Here is a 23,664-nt window from a genome sequence, read left to right as displayed (position 1 = left end):
ATATTGGGATGAATGAAAGAGGTCTACGGGGGGGTGGGGGGGGGTGTGGGAAGGAAGCCTGTGTAAGCAGAGGGATGCTGAGTGACGGGACAGAGGAAGAGGGAAAGCAGGATGGCACCCAAGAAAAAAGCACATCGATTTCATAACTGAATGGAGCACAGTGACCAATCCCAAGCCAAGCGGCAGAAATGGTGGGCATTGCACAGGTTACTCCAGAAGCTTCAGACAGAGGGGATGCACGTGGCAAATACAGCTGGAAGCGTTCTCGTAGTTGCCCCACTTGCCTTCAGAGCCACTGTCGGACGAAGTGGAAGAGCCGGATTCCTGCTTTATGTGGTTATAAAACATCCCTTCCAAGTCTGCCGGCTCATGCCCGAGCGACCCGCCGGCCTCTCCTGTACTCCAGGTCTCTGTGTGCTGTTGACTCAGAATACTACACTTCATATTCTCCATGACTGAGATAATCATATCTGCGATGTAAAAGTGGGCATTTTCCTGCAGGAGAAAAGATGATCAGTTAAAATTCTCACAAGCATAATCAACTCTTTTTTCCACTGAGGGGGTATTAGATTGACAAATCAAGAAGTTGTATTTAAGTGGAGTTAATGCATAGACATATAAATGTTTATTTAACTGCGTTATCATAGGTCATTACCTCAAGTACAGCCCATATCTTCCAGAGACAGAAGATTTAGCCCACTGCAACCAAAAGATGACCCAAGTTGAATTTCTTGTGATATGAAACCCTAGACTGGTGGTGCCTCAGTGGGAGACATCATTCATCAGTCATGGAAAACTTCCCAGCTGAGTGCACACACTACCACTCAAATGCTGAAATGAAACTTATTTGCCATGTCTCATCCAGTGAAGCTTCCAGACTGAAATCAGAACAGCACGTTCTAAGGGATTAACACTCTCGGTGGTTTTAAAAAGAAAAAAGAAGCTGTGTTCACCTTTTCTACATCCACAGGGAGCACGAATGCCTCTGGTGAGAAGGAATTTGAAGAAACGGTTCTTCCACCGACTTGAATAGCACCTGCCAATACAGCAAGTTATTAAAAATAGAGAAAAAGAAGTTCAAAGGTGATCTAAGAACAATTCTAGGGAGTGGCTTTTAAATGCTGTTTTAAAAATCAGCACAGGGTCTTCCCTGGTGGTCCAATGGTAAAGAATCTGCCTTGCAACGCAGGGGACGCAGGTTCGATCCCTGGTCAGGGAACTAAGATCCCATATGCCGCGGGGCAACTAAGCCCGAGCACCACAACTACTGAGCTCGCGCGCTTCAACGAGAGAGCCCGCGTGCCGCAAACTACGGGGCCCACACGCTCTGGAGCCTGTGCGCCATGCGCCACCACTAGAGAGAGAAAACCCACACGCCACGACTAGAGAGAAGCCCTCGCGCTGCAACAAAGAGCATGTGTACCGCAAGGAAAGATCCTGCATGCCGCAACTAAGACCCGATGCAGCCAAATAAGTAAATAAATAAAACCAAAAATAAAATAAATAAATATAAAAAATAAAAATCAGCACACTTCTAGAATAAATTAGGACGACAGAAGAAGAAAGACCCTTCTGATGGTAGACCTTGCAGATGGCAGAGGGTCATCATTTCTGCAAGAAGCTTCTGGAGTAACTTGGGAGGAATCCTCAGAGAAGGATTCCCAGAGAGCCATGGGAATGGAGGAGACCAATGAGGAAAGAGGGTAGAAAGAGAAGAGGATCATGGAATCTACCTACAGGAGATGGAGGGTGAGAAGGAGCAGTCTAGAAGCAGGGCCTTAAGAATTGTGGGATCATTCCTCCAACTCACTGCATTTGACCTAAAACTTCCTGTTTACAGAAACAAAATCTATCTGAAAAAGGTCAGCACTGCTTCTCTAAAATGTTCTTCCTCCAGTCAAAAACAAGAAGAAGCTGCAGAGGATATATTCGGCTGACTCATCCATTCTGCGTCCTTATGAAGCCACTCCATTACTGGCAATGAACACCACCAAGACAAAAATGAGGCCTGTCGTGTGACATCTTATTGTAGCTTGCAAGGCAAAACATTTCTGTGAGAGCCATAAGCGCTGTTGTCCCAACCTGGTGAATCAGAACAAAATGCTACAGATGTTTTGAAGGCTTTACAGCTCTCGGGGTGGCAAACAGAGAGACAAGCAGAATCCCTCCAAGCCCTCTGCCTCGTCTTCAAGAACTCCACTGTTGCATGGAAAACTCTGGACCTCTTAGCTTCAGAAGCCATCTGGGGTGGGCAACCTTTTTCTGAAAAGGACTAGGTAGTAAATATTGTAGGATCTGAGGGCCACACAGCATTCGCTGCAATTACTACTCAGTTCTGCCACTGTCCTGAGAAAACAGCTACAGACAAAACAAACACAACTGTATTTGTAAAATCAGGAGTCTGGCGGGGTTTGGCTACAGGTCATAGTTTGGGGACCCTGAGGATAGAGGAAAAAGCGCAGAGAAAAATCAGACAGTGGATTCCGGTTCCAGGCCCACCCCCGTTCACCAGCTATGCCTCTGCAGTAAAATTTCCTCATCCCTGGAATTGGGATAATTATTATTATTGGGATACTTACTATTAGGAAACTGAAGGAGATAAGGAATGTGAAACCACTTTGTAAACGTGTAGATCCTATGCAGACAAAAGGAATTGTTTCTTACAGCTCCAGGAAATGCTGACAGGCTCAGGTGTCTTTCCCTCCCAAATAATCTAAAAAAGGAAAACCCTGCTGCTTTCATTTTTGAGAGGCAGCAGATCCAGGAAAATTCCAGGCCTTGTGGCAAATGCCTGCACTCCCCACATCAAAGAAAGAAAGAACCGTCTCACTCGGGACTTCTTTTTCTTAAGCCCATGGAATGAATCCCCTTACCAAGTTTAAGAGATACTCTCAAAAGACAGAGTGGTTTTTAAAGGTACTTAGATTGCTGGGAATCATTGTTTTTGGACAAAGCGGCTGGGGTGCCTGTTTTCTTTCTTGGAGAAAGGATAACTTGAAATTGCAGAACCACTTCCTGTAGAGGAATACAAAAAATGATTTTGGGCAGGGGTACACTAGGCCCTACAGGTCATCTTCCGTCACTTTATAAGTTGTCGTGGTGGTGGCCTGCGGGAGAGAGGCCTTTCAATTTTCTCTGTTTTTTCCTCACTCTCCCCTGAGACAACCTAGCAGGAAACTAATTTCTCACTTTTCAACCAGTGGATTTACAGGTCACTCTTTTCCTGAGAGCTATCCGGCCAGGTGAGCGAAAAGAGAAAAAAGGCCTATAATCAGACTATGCCATTTTGCTCAAATTTGGTTCTTAACTCAAAGTTAGCCCACTGAACCCCTGTCCAAAATCTGCCCTTCTTAAAGTATTAATAATATGTTAAAGATTGTCACCATCTTTGACTTTTCAAAAGTTTCAATAGAACAAATAAACCCCGTATTTTAGGAAAGGGGGAGGATTGGTTCCTGCTAGTGAGAAATAAATACACACACACACACACACACACACACACACACACACACACACACACACACACACACACACACACACACACACACACACAAAGGCAGGCAGCTTTTAAAACTGTTTTGAAAGAAAAAACTTCATTGACTTTTTGAACTAGGATTCCAACAGAAATACACGTTAATGCAAAGTGTGAATATAGGGCTTCCCTGGTGGCGCAGTGGTTGAGAGTCCGCCTGCCGATGCAGGGGACACGGGTCCGTGCCCCGGTCCGGGAAGATCCCACATGCCGCGGAGCGGCTGGGCCCGTGAGCCATGGCCGCTGAGCCTGCGCATCCGGAGCCTGTGCTCCACGATGGGAGGGGCCACAGCAGTGAGAGGCCCGCGTACCATAAAAAAAAAAAGTGTGAATATAGCATAATGAATATTTTAAAATAAACTAAGCATGCCACACATTTTAACAAGAATTGCTAATTTATTGCCTCTTGAGTGGCGTTTGGAATGGATTATCTCATTTTAGGAATTTCAGTATTTTAGGAATATGTGTGTCACCTCATAGCCCTGGTTTTAACAGGAAAAGGTTTTCTCCAGTTTGGAGGAATTGCGGTTACTGTGTTTAAGTCTTACTTTTTTTCTAGCCACACCCTGTCCAGGTAAATCTAACAGGGGAGGCGAGTTCCTCTCCTACCTCAGCACTGGTGTGAACCGGAGCCCACTCTGTCCGGACCACCTTCCATCACCACACTGAATGCAGAGCACTTCTGGCGCTCTCCTGCAGGGCACATACCTGCTCCAAGATGGCAGGTGACACTGATTATCAACTAAGTTGAGCTAAGATGACATTTCCCTGCAGTCTAAGGAGAAGGGGTATCCTTGACTCCACCCATCGTGACCCATGGTGCTGGGCCAAAGACAGCATGAACTGAGCCCATGCCCTGGATCGTGGGCAAAGTGGAAAGCCAGGAGCTTTTCCCTCGTGAGGAACACCTGGCCTCGGCCCCGGGCAGAGCTGGTGTGAGAACAGACAGGAAGGAGGGCAGTCCCCCCCAGAGTTACCTGCATCAGTGGAAGCTGTCAGCTGGGAAGGCTTGAAAAGAGTATCGTCAGCCTCACGACACGGGGAGGCAGCCAAGTCAGTTTTGGAGCTTGTGAACAGAGGCGTCCAAGGACAGCGTCCTGGGAGCACTGCCCGTTCTTCCTTTGAAGTAAGAGAGAAGTCACCGCCTTTTTCAGCTGAGCCCCGGGCAGAGGAGCTGCCCATGGAGTCCACAGTGCCCTTCGACAATGATGTCTCCGCCACGGAGTCCCCAAGAGATAACGGTGAAGGGCCCAAGGGAGAGGCAGCGTCCCAGGCAACACGGCTCTCTTTGTTCCCCACTGCTGGCACCTGGGGGGGCGAGTCCTGCAGCTGTTGCTGCACACACTGGGGGTTAATCCAGGCAGCTCTGTGCCTCGTAAACCTGATGTTTGATGTGCAAGAGAGGTGGTCCGTGTCCAGGAGGCTGGGCGAACCATCAATGTCGCCAGGGTCATTGCTGATTCCTTCCCAGGGGTCCACAGGAGAGTCCTGCCGGCCCGCAGACTGTGACACCATCTTCGAGGCTCAGGGCTGGTGTGAATTCCCTTGTGCTGTTGGATTAGGACCTTGAACTCACCACCTGGTCAGCTAGAGGGCTTGGGGAGCTTACCTGCAATGAGCAAGAGTCATTCACGATAAACAAGGGCTCGATCATATTTTTAACTCCAAATTCTTTTAAGGAAGCAAAGAAACAAGAAATAAAGTTTCTACTTCGTCCTATACAACACAGTAAATTCCGCTTGGATTTAAAAGGAAAAAATTAATAAATGAATCAGCCATAAAACTAGAAGCAAACGTAAGGGATATGACATTGGGATAGGAAAGGGATTTCAAAGCATAAAAATATTATTTTTATACCAGGATAAAGTCGTGTAAGGATACTGCTGATAAAAAAACAGGTAAAAATGTAAAACACCCATGCATTAAATGTCAACTCAAAATGGGAATGCCATCTGGAAGTAAAGACACACGTTCATAGTTTCTTATTTCTATTTAGTTTGTGTTTGTATTTCAACAAAGTAGGCAAGTGGCATGTGAAACTGAGAACAACCAATAGCACCAAAAACTTCTGTTTTGTATAACTTTACATGAGCCTGTAATACTTACTTAGATTATAACAGCAATACGAATTTATGATTGGCTTATAATATCTAAAGACCGCACTGCAAACCTAGACTCTGTCTTTAAAATGGTCCACTCACTTTTCAGCCCCGTCTTTAGCTTTAGTAAATTAGGCAGCGATTACAATGTTGAGAGCCACACAGATGAGAAGCGCTCTCGTCACTAATTACAGGCCCAGCACATGTGTCTTCCTAATGTTCTCCCACTGTCCTTCACGTTGTAAAGCTCCAAACAGCCTTCAACAGCCAAAGCAAGGTTGGCAGGGGGAAGGTTTAGAGATGGAGGTGTCTACTTGGGCAGTGACCCTAAAGGAAGGGTGAAATCCATGGGCACACTGCCCTGAGCCTCCGACTTTGGTCCTCATAACGTTCCAGGGCTTTGGGCTTCCCTGGTGGCGCAGTGGATGAGAGTCCGCCTGCTGATGCAGAGGACACAGGTTCGTGCCCCGGTCGGGGAAGATCCCACATGCAGCGGAGCGGCTGGGCCCGTGAGCCTGCGCGTCCGGAGCCTGTGCTCTGCAGCGGGAGAGGCCACAGCAGTGAGAGGCCCGCATATCGCAAAAAAAAAAAAAAAAAGTTCCAGGGCTTTAAACACCATCAGTATATATAGGCGGCTCCCACATGGATCTCTATTCCTGACCTCCCCTGAACTCTGGGCTAGCGTATCTTACTGCTTATTTGACGTTTGTCAAGAAGGCATCACAACCTGATATATTCAAAATAGACACTGATTTTTCCCCCCCCAAATCTGCTCCTGCCTGGTTTTCCCCATCTCAGCAACCCCCTAGTTGCTGAAGCCCCGAATGTAGGAGTCAGTACTGACCCTACCTTCCCAGGCTCTCCATCTTTAACCTACCAGCAAGCTTATATCTACAGCCACCACCCTAGTGTAAGTCAGCATCTTCTCCCACTGGATCTCCCGCCATCTTCCCAATGGTCTCTGTGCTTCCACTCTCACCTATTTATAATCAAGTTATTCAGAGATATCTTTTATAAACCTAAATCATTCCCTTAATCGACCACCCCCATAGCTTCCCATCAAATCTGGAATAAAATCCAAAATCCTTACCTTGTCCTCCAGTCATGACATGATCCTGTCCTGCAGACCTCTCTCGCCTGTCCAACCTCCGGAAGTCCCAACCACGCAGCAAACTCTTGAGTCCCACACGCTCTTGCCCACTCTCTGGGCCCCGTTGTAATCTCTCTGCTTGGACGACTCTTCCCTCAAATGATCACACATCTGGCTCCTTCCTTTCTTATGCGTGCCTGGGTTTATGAATGACTTCCTCAAAGGAGTCTTTCCTAACTACCTCTCTTAACGTAGTTTCCTGGTTATGCCTTCTCACATCACTTTGCTTAATTTTCATCACAGTAGTTCTCACTTCCTGATACTTCCTGTCATCTCTGTCCAGCCCCCTGACTAGAAGCTCCGGGAGAGCAGGGGCCTTGTCTAAGAGTGGCAGATGGGGGCTCAATAAAAGTTACAGACTGAATGAATAAATCCAACAAAGTGGAAATAAAGTCACGGGTAGAGGAAAGACGTCTGTGGTCGATACAACTGCTCTATTATGGTAGCAGATTTACTCATCCAGGGATGGAAGTGAATCAATGTTTCCTAAAGATACAAAATTTTTCTCACCCAATGCTTACAAAGAGACCAAAAGAAGGTAATGTGGAAACTGGGTTTTCTTGATTTGTGGGTCCTCCATTGCAGGTCATAGTTTTTGGAGTGATGTAGGACATCTATGTATATCTATCATCCTCAGAACACGGCACAAGCTCCAACTCACCAGTCACAAAATATCACAGGATTTGGTGAGAACGGCCAGCGCTCACTACCTGAAGCGTTTCATCTTCCTTCTCCCGACCTCAAATCTCACTTTGTGCCCCAATTTCTCTTTGTCGCACATCTTTTCCTCTCCAGTAATTTCGAGTGTTATAATTACCAAAAACCCCACTCATGACTATGGTTTTATAAAATGCCAAAAACACAGAAGCCTGGAGTAAAAAGTGAAGCAATGTCACTGCACCAAGCCCCCACCAATCCTACTTCTTTCCCAGAAATAACATCGTCAACCATTTTATTCCATCCAGACCTTTTCCTATGAGTTAACATACATATGTCAGATCAGAAGATATGTCTTATTTTCTTTTTTATATACACACGAGATCATACTAAACGCACTCTAAACATACCTTCTTTTTCTCTCATCAACATGTCTTGAGGGTATATATTCTTTTTTTAAATTATTTATGGCTGTGTTGGGTCTTCATTGCTGCGTGAGGGCTTTCTCTATTTGTAGCAAGCGGAGGCTACTCTTCGTTGCGGTGCGCGGGAGGTGGCTTCTCTTGTTGCGGAGCACGGGCTCTAGGCATGCAGGCTTCAGTAGTTGCAGCACACAGGCTCAGTAGTTGTGGCTCGTGAGCTCTAGAGTGCAGGCTCAGTAGTTGTGGCTCACGGGCTCTAGAGCACAGGCTCAGTAGTTGTGGCGCACAGGCTTAGTTGCTCTGCGGCATGTGGGATCTTCCCGGACCAGGGTTCGAACCCATGTCCCCTGCACTGCAGGCAGATTCTTAACCACTGCACCACCAGGGAAGTCCCATTGAGGGTGTATATTCTTTACCTTAACTATTTTACCACTTTTTATGGTACAAATGTATCATAAGTTCTTAGCCAGACTCCTATTGATGAAACTTTTCAGTTTTTCACTATTATAAAATATACAGCAATGAACATCTTCAATCATGTTGCTTTTGATTGACTTTCTTTTACTAGATCTTTTCTTTCACTAGTGCCAATTTTAGTTCTGAGTCCATAGCCCATGATAATCTCACTATTTCCAAGAGAATGAAGCTATGTCAGTCATGTTTTATTCTCAATTTTCTGCACATCATATCTGGTTTTGTGTGTGAGAGATGATTACAGATATGAAATCATATGAAAAACACACAACCTCAAACAAATGGTAAGCAGTAGTGATACCTGTGTTTTTATAAACAGTTTAAAGTTAACAATTCAAGAGAATGATGTTATTTTTGAGCCTCCCAGATATGGAATCAACTGCACTGAGCAAAAACAGACTTCCTTATAAAAAGTAATTTTCATAAGCAGGTGCTTGTTCTACTTCCTTCTAGAAAGATGTTCTTGCTTCACACAAATAGCCGGCAGGTGCTGGTTTTGCCAGGTTATAGAATAAGAACATTGTAGAGCTGGAATAGGCCCACAGAAAGTCAAAGCCATATCTAAGGTCACAGCTGGGTAGTGGCAGAGAAAGGATGACAAGCCAGGTTGGACACTCATTAGGAAGCGTGCGTTTCTCTGACATGCAGACTGACACAGAGGAGAGAGCAATGACTGGAGATAAAGTCCAGGCCCTGGAGATGAAAGATCATCTCCATTTCTTGATCTTTGGGGCAGCAGATAAATCAGGAGATACCAAGATATTGTTGCTGGTTGTGTTGCTTATTGCCACATTGCTTCTAGTCTGTTATTCAATTAAACCAATATTCATTGAGCGTCTATTACATGACTGGCAGTGTTTTTGTTCTGGTAGCACTGGGGTAACAGTGGTGACTGAAATAAGTTTCCTGACCTCCAGTAGCTTACATTCTGGTGGAGGGGAGACAGGGACTAAACACATTCATAAATTTCAGGCACTGACTGACAGCAGGTAACATGGATCTAAGGAATGCTTGGCATCTTCTCAAAGTCCTTCCCGCTGTCACAAATGAGCTCCCTTGAATCAGAGATGCTGGGGCGCAAAGATAAAATCAATTTCCAAACACATTTCAAAGGAGGAGAAAGCCAGTTGCGAAGCTTACTGTCAGTTCTATTGAGATTTTCCTACTGAACGTAAACACAGATTACTAGTTAACACATGTGCAGCAGCAAAGGTCCGAGACAAAGGAAAGACTCCAGGACTCGACTCGCAACACCCCAAGTCATTCTGGAAGGTCCCTGAGCACTGGAGTCATTGGTCCCATTGAGAATGACTGCATGACTAGGGCTACTGCTGAGGTACAGTGGCCGCTGCAAAGATGCAACCTTTGCAAGACGGGCGGATGACTCACCGTGAACCTCTATAGAGACCTGCAAGACAAAAGTCTTGCAGACCTTAAGCAGCCAGCATTTTGACGGTAGCGAGGAGACGGCTTTAGCTCCTAATACCCCTAAGAATCTTAAAGGTACTCCAGGGCTAGGAGCAAGCATGTCAGGTTTAGGATTTAGGATTTTCTCTGCCTCCGCACTAGTACCTAAATACATAACTGGGAGCATCAAAGACTCATCTTAAATGTGACCTTCTCTGTGAGGCCTCCCTGGTCACCCTAAAAATAATGGCAACTGCCCCTCCCCCGTAGTTCCTCTCCCCCTTCGCAACTATCTTTCTCTCCTTACTCCTCAGCACAACCCCTCATTTCATTTAACCTCAGTGACTAACACCCACTAGAATGTAAAATCTTTGAGGGCATTTTAAAAACTTTTAATTTTCTTCAATGATCTGTCCCTAGTATCTAGAACAGGGGCATATCATAGGTACTCAATAAATATATTGAGTATATGAATAAAAGAATGAACAAACTAACCAACAGTACCTAAGTGTTGTTATATTGGTTATTTCTGTTGCCCAAGAAAGGAAGCCAAGAACAGACGTCACCCTGTAGAAGAAACTGGAGATCACGACCTAAAACACTTGCCAACCATTTCCTTAGAATAAAGGGTGCTAGAGAAATCACAAACGAGAGTTGAGGGTGAGAGGTCAAATTCATTTCTCTCAGTTTCATGGTGTCTTACTGAGCATATGCCAGGTGAGAGACAAAAGCAAGCAGAGAATGAAATGACCTTTAACCACAGCATGTGAGCTCTTTGGTTAACACAGTTCCCAGGACCTCTTCCCATCTTTCTGTATCTATTCCCTTCATGCTTTGACTTTAAGCAAAGGCTAATATCCCCCAAGGATGTCTACAGACTCAAGCGATCACGGATCACACAGAAACCTTTAAGATGCCCAATAATGCAACTCCATAGCTTCCCTGACAGTGGCCAGGAATCAGAGTAAACTGCAGTTTTGAAACAGCTGCACCTTCACTGCACATGTGCTGAACGCTGTGTTCTCATACGAAAAGCACCAGGAAGGAAACAGTGCCACACCGCAATGGTGGCTGGTGGCATCACAGGACTCCTCTCCGTCCAGGTCAACCTTTGGCAATGACCCTTCATTTTGAAGGTCTGTTGTCAGAAGAACACAGAGGAAGGACAGAAAGCAGGGTGGGGTGGGAAGGGGAAGACCCAGCCAGGGAAAAGTTCAAGGAAACCCAGATATTTGCCTAAGAAAACTGCAGGGTTGCACAAGATGCGCAGATGACTAACTTTCTGTGGTCACTGCATCTGTCATACTTACCACTCTCGTTCTGCACAATGAAAATTTATGATATTTCGCGTGTTATTAGGCCAATTTGGGAACTGAAATGCAGACCTTTAGGGGACTTGCCCAAAGTCTCACCATTAGTAATCAGCAGGAGTAGAATAGAAATAAAAGTCCAACACCTGATCCAAAGCTCCTTCCACTGGTATTTACATGTTCCCTTTGGGCTGAAATTAGCAGGATATTTTCAATTTCTTTAGCAAAGTAATTTTAAGAATTTCCCCATCAAAATTGTCACAAAGCATGGGATTAATAACCACACAGCTCCATATATTTGATCCTATGCCTTTAGAACAGTTGTCCCCAGAACTTTATATGACTTCCTGCTTGGAAAAAAAAAAACCTTTGCATTTACATCTCCAATATAGGACTATTTACTTATAAACCTTACATATACATAGATATTCTAATACATTGTATAATTATAAAGCATCATTGAAAAGATGCAAGAACACAGCATTTTGTTCTTGTTTTCCAATGAATCATCTTGTACCCTAAAGGTACATAACTTCCACTTTGGGGACCACTGCTCAAGTAATGCTTTACTCAAAAATCAATAACAGGGGCTTCCCTGGTGGCGCAGTGGTTAAGAATCCTTCCGCCAATGCAGGGGACACGCGGTCAAGCCGTGGTCCTGGAAGATCCCATGTGCCACTGAGCAACTGAGGCCATGCACCACAACTACTGAGCCTGTGCTCTAGAGTCCGCAAGCCACAACTACTGAGCCCGTGCACCACAACTACTGAAGCCCACGCACCTAGAGCCCGTGCTCTGCAACAAGAGAAGCCACTGCATTGAGAAGCCCACGCACTGTAACAAAGAGTAGCCCCTTCTCGCCGCAACTAGAGGAAGCCCGCGCGCAGCAGCGAAGACCCAACGCAGCCAAAATATAATTTTAAAAAAAGAAACAACAAAAAACATCAATAACAAAAAGGCTTATACATGAATATAATTAGATAACTAAATAAGGCTTAGAAAAATATTAATACAAAAATTTACCCAAAGTAAGGGTGGGTACCTGCACTTGAAAGATAGCTAGATTCCCATATTTGGGCAAAATAAACTGGGGAGCTATATTATTGAAAGAAAACAGTCTGACAGTTCCTCAGATGGTTCAACATCCAGTTACCATTTGAACAAGCAATTCCGCTCCTGGCTATATACCCAAGAGAAATGAAAGTATATGTCACCACAAAAACTTCTACGTGAATTTTAAAAATCGAGATGTAATTGACACACAGCCCTGTATAAGTTTAAGGTTTACAGCATAATGATTTGATTTACATACACTGTGAAGCAATGATCACAGTATGTTTAGGGAACATCCATACTCTCGTATAGGTACAAAATCAAAGAAATAGAAAAAAACGTTTTTTCTTCTGATGAGAACTCTTCGAATTTCCTCTCTTAACAATGTTCATATATAACATACAGACGTGTTAATTCTATTATAATCATGTTGTACATTACATCGCTAGCACTTATTTGTGTTATAGCTGGAAGTTTGTACCTTTTGACTAGCTTCATCCAATCCCCCTCCCCTCCCCCTCCAACCTCATCACTGGCAACCACAAGTCTGATCTCTTTCTCTATAAATTTGTTTGTTTTTGAAGTATAATTGACCTACAACACTATGTTAGTTCCCGTTACAAAACAGTGATTTGATGTTTCTATACCTACATGAATGTTAATGGCAGTATTATTCATAATAGCTAAAAAGTGGAAACAACCCAAATGTTCATCGATGGAAAAATGGATAAACAAAGTACATGACAGCCATATAATGTAAAATTATTCAGCCATCCTAAGAAGGGAAGTACTAATGCATGCTACAGCATGGATGAGCCCTGAAAACATCCTACTAAGTGAAAGAAGCCAGTGACAAAAATATTTCTTATGTATTTATTTATTTATGAATGAATGAAATGTCCAGATAGGCAAATCCATAGGACAGAAAGCGGATTAGCAGTTGCTTTGGGGGATGGGAAGATAGGGGGTAACAGGTCAAAGGTAACTTTTTGAGGTTCTAAATGTTCTCACACCAACTGTGGGAATCCTGGCACATACCTGCGAAGACACTAAAACCACTGGATTGTACACTTTAATTGGGTGAATTCTATGTTATGTCAATTCTATCTCAATCTCAATAATGCTGTTGAAAAAATGAAATGGGCCAAGTACGCATCTCCCTTCAAAAAGGTCTGAGAAGACTACAGAGCCCTGGTATTTCGTGTGCCACAGGGATCAAAGGAGCACAAGCTGTAAGTCAGGCTGAGAACAAAAGCACTGAAAGCTAAAAGGGGAAAAAGAGAGTAGATAAAGGGAGTACGGAATAAATGTGCCTAAAGTAGGCATGGAGAAGGGAGAGAGTAAGTAGAAGTGAAAATGCCATGACTGAACTATGTAGGAAAAAAAACCCAAGGGAGAGTAAGGACAATACCATCAGCATGATGGCTGAATAATGGGGAACCGATTGTCTACACTGAGGGCTCCAAGCGTCCACCCTTATCTTTACACAAGCTCTGCAGGGGAGGTTCTGCTGGTCCCAATTTAGAGATGGGAAAACAAAGTCAAAGAGATTAAGTATCATGGTCATGTTTGGTTAAGTGCCTATCTTTTAGAAATATATACAGAAGGATTTAGAAATAATTGATAGAATTTCTTGAATTTGCTTTAAAATAAAACAGTGCCAGTGGGGGGATATGGATGAAACACAATTGGCCATTTTGATCATTGTTGAAGGTGGGAGAAGGGCACATAGACTGTTCTCTCTACTTAATGGTTGAAATTTTCCATAAGAAAATTCCCAAGTTAAAAAAAAAACCTTCAACATGTGCTATATCTGTCTGTGTCCCTAAGTTACCTCTCTGACCCCCTTATTTACCTCTGTACCCCTACCCCTCTATACCCCTCTGCAACCTTACACCACTATATCCCTTTACACCCCTACACCCTCCTACCCCCCCAGTCTTACTCAAATTTACCTTTGGGTTGAGAATTTCCCTATCAACCTGTTAAAAACTGCATCCCTACAAGTATACCCTATCCCCATTTACTGCCATTTTTTTTTTTTTGCCACACTGCACAGCATGCAGGATCTTAGTTCCCTGACCAGGGATTGAACCCATGCTCCATGCAGTGGAAGCGTGGAGTCTTAACCACTGGACCACCAGGGAAGTACCTGCCCTGTTTCTTTTTCCATAGCACTCATCATCATCAGTTCATTACTAACACTTAGATGGCATTTACCATGTGCCTGACACTGTTCTAGGCTTTCCACACACACACACACACACACACACACACACACACACACACCTGATCCTCCTAACAACCTATGAGGTAGATATGACAACACTGTCTTTATTTTACAGATGAGAAATTGAGGCACGGTTAGTCAATGGAGCCAGTTTCCCAGCCAGGCAGTCTCACTGCAAATCCACATTCTTACCTACAACAGCACAGGGGTGAAGGGAAGACCTTTAAATAGCACGGATCCAAACATCACTCCAGATCATCAAAATTCACCAGGCGCGGACTGGCTGCTGTGAGCCTGGCCACATCAGTAACACTGACACGGTTACCTCCCTCAGCCCAAATCTCCAACAAGACCACAGTCTAAATTAAGAGTGAGAACCTCCCCCCAAAAAGATCTTACATAGGTCACAGGACAGTTCAAATGATTTGACAACTGAACCGTACTGTTTAAAATACCCTTAATATAAGCATATACGGAAGTTCAAGTTTCCTCACCCACCAGATTTAAACTGGCTGTCCCAAAAGCTGTCTTCTAAGAACAATTTCCAAACGAAGAAAGAGAGGATAGGGAAGTAACTTACATATATTTTCAGGACTCGGTTGTTCTCTGACCCACTATAGCTTGTTGGAATAAAAGGATGTAGAATGTAAGGATTAAAAAACAAACAAACAAACCAACCCTCCACCCTCCAATTTTCATCACCTGAACGCAACCAGAGAAAAGCACGTGCTGGCTGTGATTACTGAATAGTGTTATTCAATGTTACTTGCCAGAAAAACTCTGAGGTCTAATCTGCATTTATCTCTTTTAATAAACGTAATGCTAAGGATCCACAAACAGAACTCCAGAATTTTTTAAAACAAATTTCAAACATAATTGTTGGGTAAATCACATTGTGTGTAGTCTCTTCCAGCTTCTACTCATTTGCCACCTGCCAGCCTACTGTTAACCGATGACAAAAACACTTTGACTCTGAAACTTTCCTTTATGTGCTGAGAAGTATTTCTTTCACAGTTCACGCTCCATGTTCACGTGAGAAATAAAGCATTCGCTCAATATGGAATTATTATCACTATTTTGTGGATGAGAAAACCGAGGCTCAGAAAAAAGAAGTAAAGACCACACAGCAACTTGGCAGCAAGCTCAGGGTCCTGAATCCCTGCTCCAGAGCCCTTAGTCTCACTCCTGACCACCTGTATGTGTGGGAGAAAACCCAGCGCAGAAGTTAAGAAACAAACACAAGAGTACCAATCAAATGTAATTGTTATGCCAATCTGAGAGAAATTCTCCACTACTAGCTGTGTGACCTTGGGCAAGGCACTCAACATCTCTGTGCTTCAGTTTCTTTACAGACTTTTGTGAGAACTAAATGGATTGTAACATGCATATCAGAATCTGGCATACAATAGTCTATAAAAGTTAGCTTTATTATCATCCTTTGTGTTATTTTATGAAGTATTAGACAATCTAGTTTTTTTATAAACTTATTTATTTATTCATTTATTTAATTTTTGGCTGCATTGGGTCTTCGCTGCTGCACGCGGGCTTTCTCTAGTTGCGGTGAGCGGGGGCTACTCTTTGTTGCGGGGCGCAGGCTCCTCATTGCGGTGGTTTCTCTTGTTGCGGAGCACAGGCTCTAGGCGCACGGGCTTCAGTAGTTGTGGCACATGGGTTTCAGTAGTTGTGGCTCGCGGGCTCTAGAGCGCAGGCTCAGTAGTTGTAGCGCACGGGCTTAGTTGCTCCGCGGCATGTGGGATCCTCCCGGACCAGGGCTCGAACCCGTGTCCCCTGCATTGGCAGGCGGATTCTTAACCACTGCGCCACCAGGGAAGCCCCTAGACAATCTAGTTTTATTTCCCAAGCTCTTAAATGAGTCATCTTTCAACTCCTTTTAGTTAAAATGGAAAAGCCAGTCAGAGGTCTTGTTTGGTATCATGAAAAGATAAAATATGACACACAGGCTCTAGCACTGCTCACTTTTATAGCCTCTGGAAGGGCTGGACACGCTTATCTCAAATGGACTGCTTAAATTTTAACAGTAACACAACCAACCAAGCGAATCTCTCCTTTCAGTATTAGATATATGAATCTAAATTTGGTAATAAGAGAAACTCTTCTAACTTGTCCTTACTAATATGTGCTATGATTTGTGTGGGAAACATTTCCGGAGCTCTTTACCTAGCTTCCTCTAAAAGCATTCGAATTAAAATGCTTACTCTTGGATGTCTATCCTTGGCTCTGACAGAATTTTCCCCGCGTCAGAAAACAAGAACTCCGACTTCAGAAAGCCAACAATGTTTTCGGAGCTAAACCTGTTCTCCTGAAGAACACGTGCGATCAAATCTGACCCCCCAGCCGCTGCAACAAAGACTTTCAAATTTTGTGCACTCTCCGAGCACCTCCCCCGCTTTGTACCCGCCCTAAAGGAGCTGATGAACAAGGCAAAGTTCCTTCCCCTGATGTCACACTGTGCTGGGCAGTTTCACGACGGCTGTGCCGTGAAGAGGAACTGCAACAAGAGATTGAGAAACAGACGCATCTCGCCCCTCTGACAGGTAACAAGGAAAAGGCCCGCACTGCCGCGAAGTTCCTGCCTTAACTCGGCTATGAGCAAGGTTCCGTCGGTGTCCAGGAAAAAGGTGTGGGCAGCAATGCTTAATTTGTACAAACCACACTTTATACTTTTCAAAATACCACCCTCCTTCCAATTCTCTTCCAAACCACCCAGTGAGGTGGGGCAGGAACCATCCCCACGCTTCTCACACTGAAGTTCAAAGAGGTTTCCTGACTTGCTGAGACCTCTGCTATTCGGCCTCAGGACAGGGTCTAAGAAACCCAAGTCTGCCGACCCTCAGTCCTTTGCTCTTTGCCTGCACATCTTCAATTTAAAGATCCTTCCAAATTGCACTGGCATAACACAGGGCAGCTCTTGAATATCCCCTTTCCTTTGAGTCTTCGTTCCCATTAAGGCTAAAGGACCCCTCTTCTGAAGGTGTTCCACCTTCTCCAAGCCGACAGCATCAATTTCGCAGGAGGTCGGTAGCAAACCTCCCGCGCGGCCACGGGCAGGCGGGGTGAGGGTGAAACGCAGCATGCGCTATCCCCGCTGCAATCTCAGCAGGTGGATGTCACACCTGGCGCCCGGACGAAACCTTGCGCGGCGCTTTCGCACTCTAACGTAGTTCAGTTAAGCAGCCAAAAGTTGCTTGCCACCAGGTTTGGGCGTGTTAGGCGGGTGCTGCTCCGCAGACCTTCGCCTGCTGTGTGGGCGCTTTTTGTGGAACCGGGAAAAGCCACCGAGTCCGGAGCCCAGCGTCCGGGACCACGCAGGGCGCAGGGTTCGCGCTTACTGAGAGTCGCCCTGCGCAAAAGTGCCTGGTGATCCGACTCCTGCGCCCCTCGGACCCAAGCCGAGCACAGGGTCGTCCCCACCCCCACCCCCTGCAAGGCAACTCCACAAAAATCCGCCACCCTTACCCAGATGCCCCCTCCTACCTTCTCCCGGGGGCGGGGCGGGGAGGGCGGGACTCGGCACTGCCCTGACCTACCTTGGGGTCCCCCGAGTCTCCGCTCTGTGCTCGCCTATCTGGCGTCCCTCCCCCTCTCCCCGCACCTCCCGCAGCTCTCGCGTCCCCGGCCCCGCCTGGCTTAGCCAAGCGGCGGAAAACCATGTGGGCGCCGCGCGGCGTCTCGTCTCTGGCGCGGCTCCGAGCCGCGTTGCGCGGTCACTGCGCCCCCAAGCGGCCGAAAGAGGGAACGAGGAGGGGGAAGCGGCGCCCTGACGCCGCCACCCCCTCTCCCCGCGCCAACCAAAAAATCCGGGGCTCCGGCAGCAATCCGAGAAGCTCCCCAGGGAAGCGAAGCGCCACTCCCCGGCCTGCTGCTCGCGGGGAGACGCCAAAGAGGCGAGCTGGAAGCCACTCGGGCCCCCTGCGCTCCCCCCGACACCGGGCCCTGGGTGATGCGGGCTGGGGACCGCCGGAGCAGCTGTGCTCCCTTCTCCCTCGGTTCCCTCCGGAAATCCCACCCTACCCCTCGCTGGGGGCCCAGATGGAACCGCGCTTTCCGGGGTCGAAACGAGATAATCACACACCTGGCGGACTTAGATGTCCAACCCCAAAGCTCAAAGCATTCGTCTTCAGCGTCAGTGCTATTGCCTGAAATGATCTTCCTTAGTAATTTGGATTCAAGTCTGCACTGCAATCAATGGGCCCAGCGGGGACCTGCAACTTACCCGGAGCGCGAGCCGCGTCTTTCTGACCTCAGTGGGCTGCTCCCCGCGGAACCCCACTCCGAGGACGCCACCGCCAGCATCCGTTCAACCTAATCGTCCTTGTCCGCCTGCAGCAAGGGTTTGGAAACCCATCACAGCTGTGCCGCGCAGAGCACGCAGATCGCAGTGGAGGCTGGCGAGAAGCAGCCAACCAATACAGAAAGTTTTCACAAATAGAAACATAAGCCCTGACAGTACGGCTGAGTGCACGGCGTCCCTCGGCCCCTAGGGAGCTTCAGCGCGCTCCAGCAGCGCCCTAATGTCTCTAGGGGAAAGAATCTCCCAGTTACCTGCTCTGGTAACAACACGCAGGTGAACCAGTCCTGGCCCTTCTGCTCGGTAAAACCAAACCCGCACCGCAATCCTTTTGGTTCCCTGGCTTTGTCCTTTGTCACTTCCAGGAACATGGAAGTGACATTGTGGAACCATGTCAGAGGTATTTTTGGCTTTATTTGCCGGGGGTCTCTCTGAAACATCCCCCTCCTTGGCGCAGCCTGGCGTGGAGTTAGTTAAGGGGCGGTGCCGCGTAGACGCTGCTTCTTCAGATGAAGACCTAAGTGAGAATCGAGATCACAAGCCAGGTGAACGGTAGCTGTCAATCACCCGCTTCCATTGAGGGCAGCCGGTGTGGAGCCTAGATTGGCTTAGACCTGAAACAGCTCTGGACATTTGGGGTTCTGTCTCAGGAATTCACGTCTGCTGAAGGCCGACTGGGAAGGGCTTACACTAAACTAGATCAAGAAAGGAAAGGGCATGGGATGTGTGCTAACGTTTGCCGAGTCTCTGCTATGTGCCAGGTACTTTTCCTGATTATTTTCAACATCCCCGAGAATAACACATCATTTATTCCCATTTCACAGAGGAGGGATCTGTGGCTTAGAGAGGTTAAGTCACTTGCCCAAGGTCACACAGCCAGGAAGTAGCACAGTCAGGCTTTGAAAGCAGATGTATCTAACACAAAACCCCATGTCCAATTGCCACTGTGCCACTAGCAAGACACAGAGGAAGAATGAAATGACACAGAAGGGGCCAAGCCAGAGCATTTCTAAGGAATATTTAAAGGAGGAATCAGGAGGAAGCTGAGAGAAAGAATCTTAAAACAAGGGCAAATGTCATGCAAAGTAAATCAGAGAGTCTATTAGTCAAAATCAAACAAACAAATGAAAAACAACAAGAAGAAAAACTGAGTAGGTGCTAGACTGCACAGAGTCTCAGGCAAGAAAAGTATTCTTGTAGAGAGACTAGGAGATTTTGCACCAGGACGATAAGGTTTGGTCAGTTCCCTCTGAAGCCACTTTGAAATCATCTTTACTAACAGGTGAAGAGGCAAATAGCCCGGCCTATGCACTGTTGTGTGGGGCATTCTATAAATTTGAATGTACACATTCCACATCTAATCACAGATAAAGGAAGCCCACGTTCTGGAAGAGTATCTCTAGAATTAAGAAAATTCGAGGACAGATTTTTCAAATTAGGAATACTCACTGGAAATCTGCCCTGGCCCCTCAGGGATCTGGAAGTAGAATTTTCCAGTCGCTAAATGCTGAGGGGTAGGCTTTCCAAGACTGCCTTATTGATTGGTCAGTCCTGAAAAAGTCACAGGTAATTACAAAGCAAGAACCATGCAGGAGAAGCAGAGGCAAGTTTTATTTTTCATGGGGAAGGTCATCTGCCAGGTCATAGTGCCCTCCAGGCCCCAGGTCTCAAGGGCAGTGAGAGCAAGTACCAGGAACAACTTAGCGCTTCAGCCAGCAGAGCGGCCCCCCCGGCACCCGTTGGTCACACACAAAGCTCCTTTGTGACCGGGACAGCCTTGTAGGAGACTAGAAGCCTGGCAGCTGCCCGTCCAAACCCAGCCGGGCTGCACAAGAAGTTATTTGTGCCAGGAGCAGAGATGCGACCCTGCTTTTGAGCTCAGCTGACAGAGCCAGCAAAGGGGAAATCAGCTTCTGTACAGAGCAGGGAGGAACTGAGCTGAAACGAGCAGCAGGAGGAGCTTCAGGAAGGCGCCTAATGGTATGGTCACCATGCAGACGTGCAGGGATGAAGGGGCCATCCTGTGTGGGAGGGAAGCCAGGACATGCGCCAGGGGATGTGAGAGATACCCACTTTTTTTTAACCCACAAAACCCCAAATCTGTATGATTCCATTTACATGAGGAAGCTAGAATAGGCAAATTCATGGAGACAGGAAATAGAATAGAGGGTACCTGGAGGAGGGAAAATGGGGAGTTGTTTCATGTGTACAGAGTATCTGTTTAGGATGCTGAGAAAGTTCTGGATATGGATAGCAGTGACGGTTGCACATTACTGCAAAAGTACTAAATGCCACTGAATTATATTCTTAAAAAATGTTTAAAATAGTGTCATGTATATTTACCATAATGAAATATATATGTATTTTATTATTATAATAAATACATATGTACGTATTGAAAATCTACTATCACGATGTGATACTTCTTTGGAGTAAAAGCCCAAGTGAAAGCACGATGCTAAGAGAGGGGCCCCGACCTCTGGGGATTAGTTTCTTAAATTTTAGTAAATCTTGCTGTCTTTTGCTTTCCTTTAGGGGTGTCAGAGACCAGCTTTGGGGAAGGAAGAAGAGTCCCGCCATTTTACTATTTGCTTCTGCTGTGATAGGTAGCCTGGGGTTTGTTAGTGGCAGAGATACCACGCCCTGAAAGAGCCTCTTTACCTGTAAGAGACAGAGGCAGTTAAAACAAAAGGATTGTGGCGCCAGGGGAAAATACTCTTTGCTTCAAGGAATACCAGGCACAGACAGTCCCACAGCTTCAGGCAAACCCCGATGCCCAGGGTCAGCCTGTTCCACGGAGATGTCAGGATGAGGGGCCTGTGCCCTTGGCCTGACAGATAATGAGTAAATATTGTCCTCTATTCCTCCTCCTCTCTCTCTTTATCACACAATTCCTGCTTTTCCTTTCTGAAGATGCTCTCAGCTGGACGAGTAGAACCGGAAGCTGCACCTGTTCTCTGGTCCCTTTTCGTGATGAAAAATGTGGTCTGCACAAAAATCTGAGGTCTCGCATGAGTGCAATGGTAAACGGTTATCTGCGTTAGAACTAAAAATATTAAGTTGTTTGTATTCTGTCTTGCCCACTAGATTGTGGACCCAGAGGACCTTACTTATTTCTGAATTCCTTCCCCCACGATGCCTCCTCCCCAGGACCCAGTCCTGTACTTCATATGTTTTAGGTGTTTCATTAAAATTCCAACTGTTCACGTGGCTTATGGGGTGTGATTTGAATGCCATCCTACAAAAGAGGAAGACATTCAGCTAAGATTATCCCATGTTTGGGGACAGTTAGTGTGTCCAAAGTTCAGTGTCTTAGTCAACATTTAAAGTGTTCTTTACTGTGGTCTCAATCCAATTTTCAGTCTCTTCTTTCACCCCTGCCTCAATTACTCTGAGATCCACAATGGCCCACCAACTGCTCTGGGAGAATTCTTCATATATTCCTACCTTTTGTAACTCAAGCCATTAACCACGTCTTATATTTTTCACACCTGCTTCCCAGAGCTGACCCTTCAGTGTTTCATGCCTGACATTTCATTAGTTTCTGTGGGAGCCTTCTTTTCCACATGGACGGTTGAATAAGGAAAGGCCAAAACACCTAAATAAAATCCTATATGGCTGGTATTGAATTTTTCTCCAAAATTCTGTTACCATAACAAAGTTACCTTATTTTTCTAAATTTTTTTCTAAATTAAATTAAGTTTAACTTGGTATCTCTACCTGAATAAGTGGCAAGAAGAATCTGTCGTGTGTTAGAGAGCCTTGCTGCCTCCCTAGATTTTCTCAAGAGCCCAGATGCTTACGTAACGTCCGAGGAAAGATTTCTGGTTTTTGTTCCATCATGGTCACTGCATGAGTCTTACTGTTGAAGTCTATTAATTTGGGAAGTTCCATCACTCTGTGCCACACGTGGGTGCAAGGATCCTTCACCAAGCTCTTAGGGGTGCATTTACCCAGCATCCAAACGTCCCTTCAGAGAGTCTGACCCTCTCTCACAGGTCCTCTCTGTCCTTCCCATCAAAAATAAAAAAATAAAAGTCAAAAGTAAATAAAAAGAATCTCTTTTCCTTAGCTCCTACTTGAAGAAGCTACTTCCCACTCAGGCAACTCCTGCCTTTTTGCTTATCGTATGACAAAACCACAATTAGGCCAAATACAAAAATCTCTTATCTCTGACCCGGGGGATTCAAAGCCCTGCTGGCCCTTTCCAGGGAGGTAAGAGAAAAGTGGTCTCATTCATTCAGATTTTTGTGCAAAGCAGTAAGAACAGAACAACTGAGTTTCTTGAGAAATTATTTTGCCACATGAAATTTAAAAATTAAAAACATTTAGCGTGCCAGTACAATGAATACCAATGGATGAACGGAAGTTACATCTCTATAACGTAGATGGATCCAACCAACAGCTTCTCTCTCACTGATTCATTTCAGCAGCCATTAAAATCATTCAGCTTTATCTGATGTTCTGATTTCATGCTCTCCAAGCTATCTTCTATTTAAAAATTGACTTTCTGTCTCAATTTGCCTACAGGGAAATGAGATGCTCACCAGCCAATATGGGCATTCCCACCTACTCCATTTCCCCAGCGTTACATTTCTCACAGTAGATAGTAATAAATTATCGTTCTTGCTTATATATAAATCTCCAGTGAGTTTCATCAGATCCTGTGATAGGGAGAACAGTGCCCCCCCCCAAAGATGTCCACATCCTAATGCCCAGAACCTGTAGTTATGTTATGTTGCATAGCGAGGGGCAATTTAGGTTGCAGATAGAAATACGGCTGCTGGGGCTTCCCTGGTGGCGCAGTGGTTGAGAGTCTGCCTGCCGATGCAGGGGACATGAGTTTGTGCCCTGGTCCGGGAAGATCCCACATGCCGCTGAGCCTGCGCGTCCGGAGCCTGTGCTCCGCAACGGGAGAGGCCACAAGAGTGAGAGGCCTGCATACCACAAAAAAAAAAAGAAAGAAATAAGGCTGCTGATCAGCTGACTTGGATGATTCCCCATAGGCCCATTGTAATCAC

The 23,664-nt window shown here is 45.8% G+C and overlaps 1 protein-coding gene across 8 annotated transcripts in view; it reads right to left on the bottom strand.

Annotated features, from left to right (window-relative positions):
* Positions 1–23,664, bottom strand: part of RUBCNL (rubicon like autophagy enhancer) — a 59,286-nt gene that overhangs the window by 19,984 nt on the left and 15,638 nt on the right. For 2 of the 8 annotated variants that reach the window (XM_060287873.2, XM_060287870.2), the window contains exons 2-4: positions 4,510–5,141; positions 954–1,036; positions 285–495 (exon numbers count right to left, since the gene is read on the bottom strand). In XM_060287873.2, the coding sequence (XP_060143856.1) occupies positions 285–495; positions 954–1,036; positions 4,510–5,047 (832 nt within the window). In that variant the 5' untranslated portion in view covers positions 5,048–5,141. Of the gene's footprint in view, positions 1–284; positions 496–953; positions 1,037–4,509; positions 5,142–6,721; positions 9,934–16,550; positions 17,444–18,427; positions 18,469–18,568; positions 18,737–23,664 lie in introns of those variants that run through there. The other 6 variants (XM_060287875.2, XM_060287874.2, XM_030882246.3 and 3 more) reach the window with 6 other exon arrangements.

The sequence above is a fragment of the Globicephala melas genome, chromosome 18, assembly GCF_963455315.2.
Source record: "Globicephala melas chromosome 18, mGloMel1.2, whole genome shotgun sequence".
NCBI lineage: Eukaryota > Metazoa > Chordata > Mammalia > Artiodactyla > Delphinidae > Globicephala > Globicephala melas.
The sequence above is the reverse complement of the archived record's forward strand: the minus strand, read 5'-3'. Positions and strand labels throughout refer to the sequence as shown.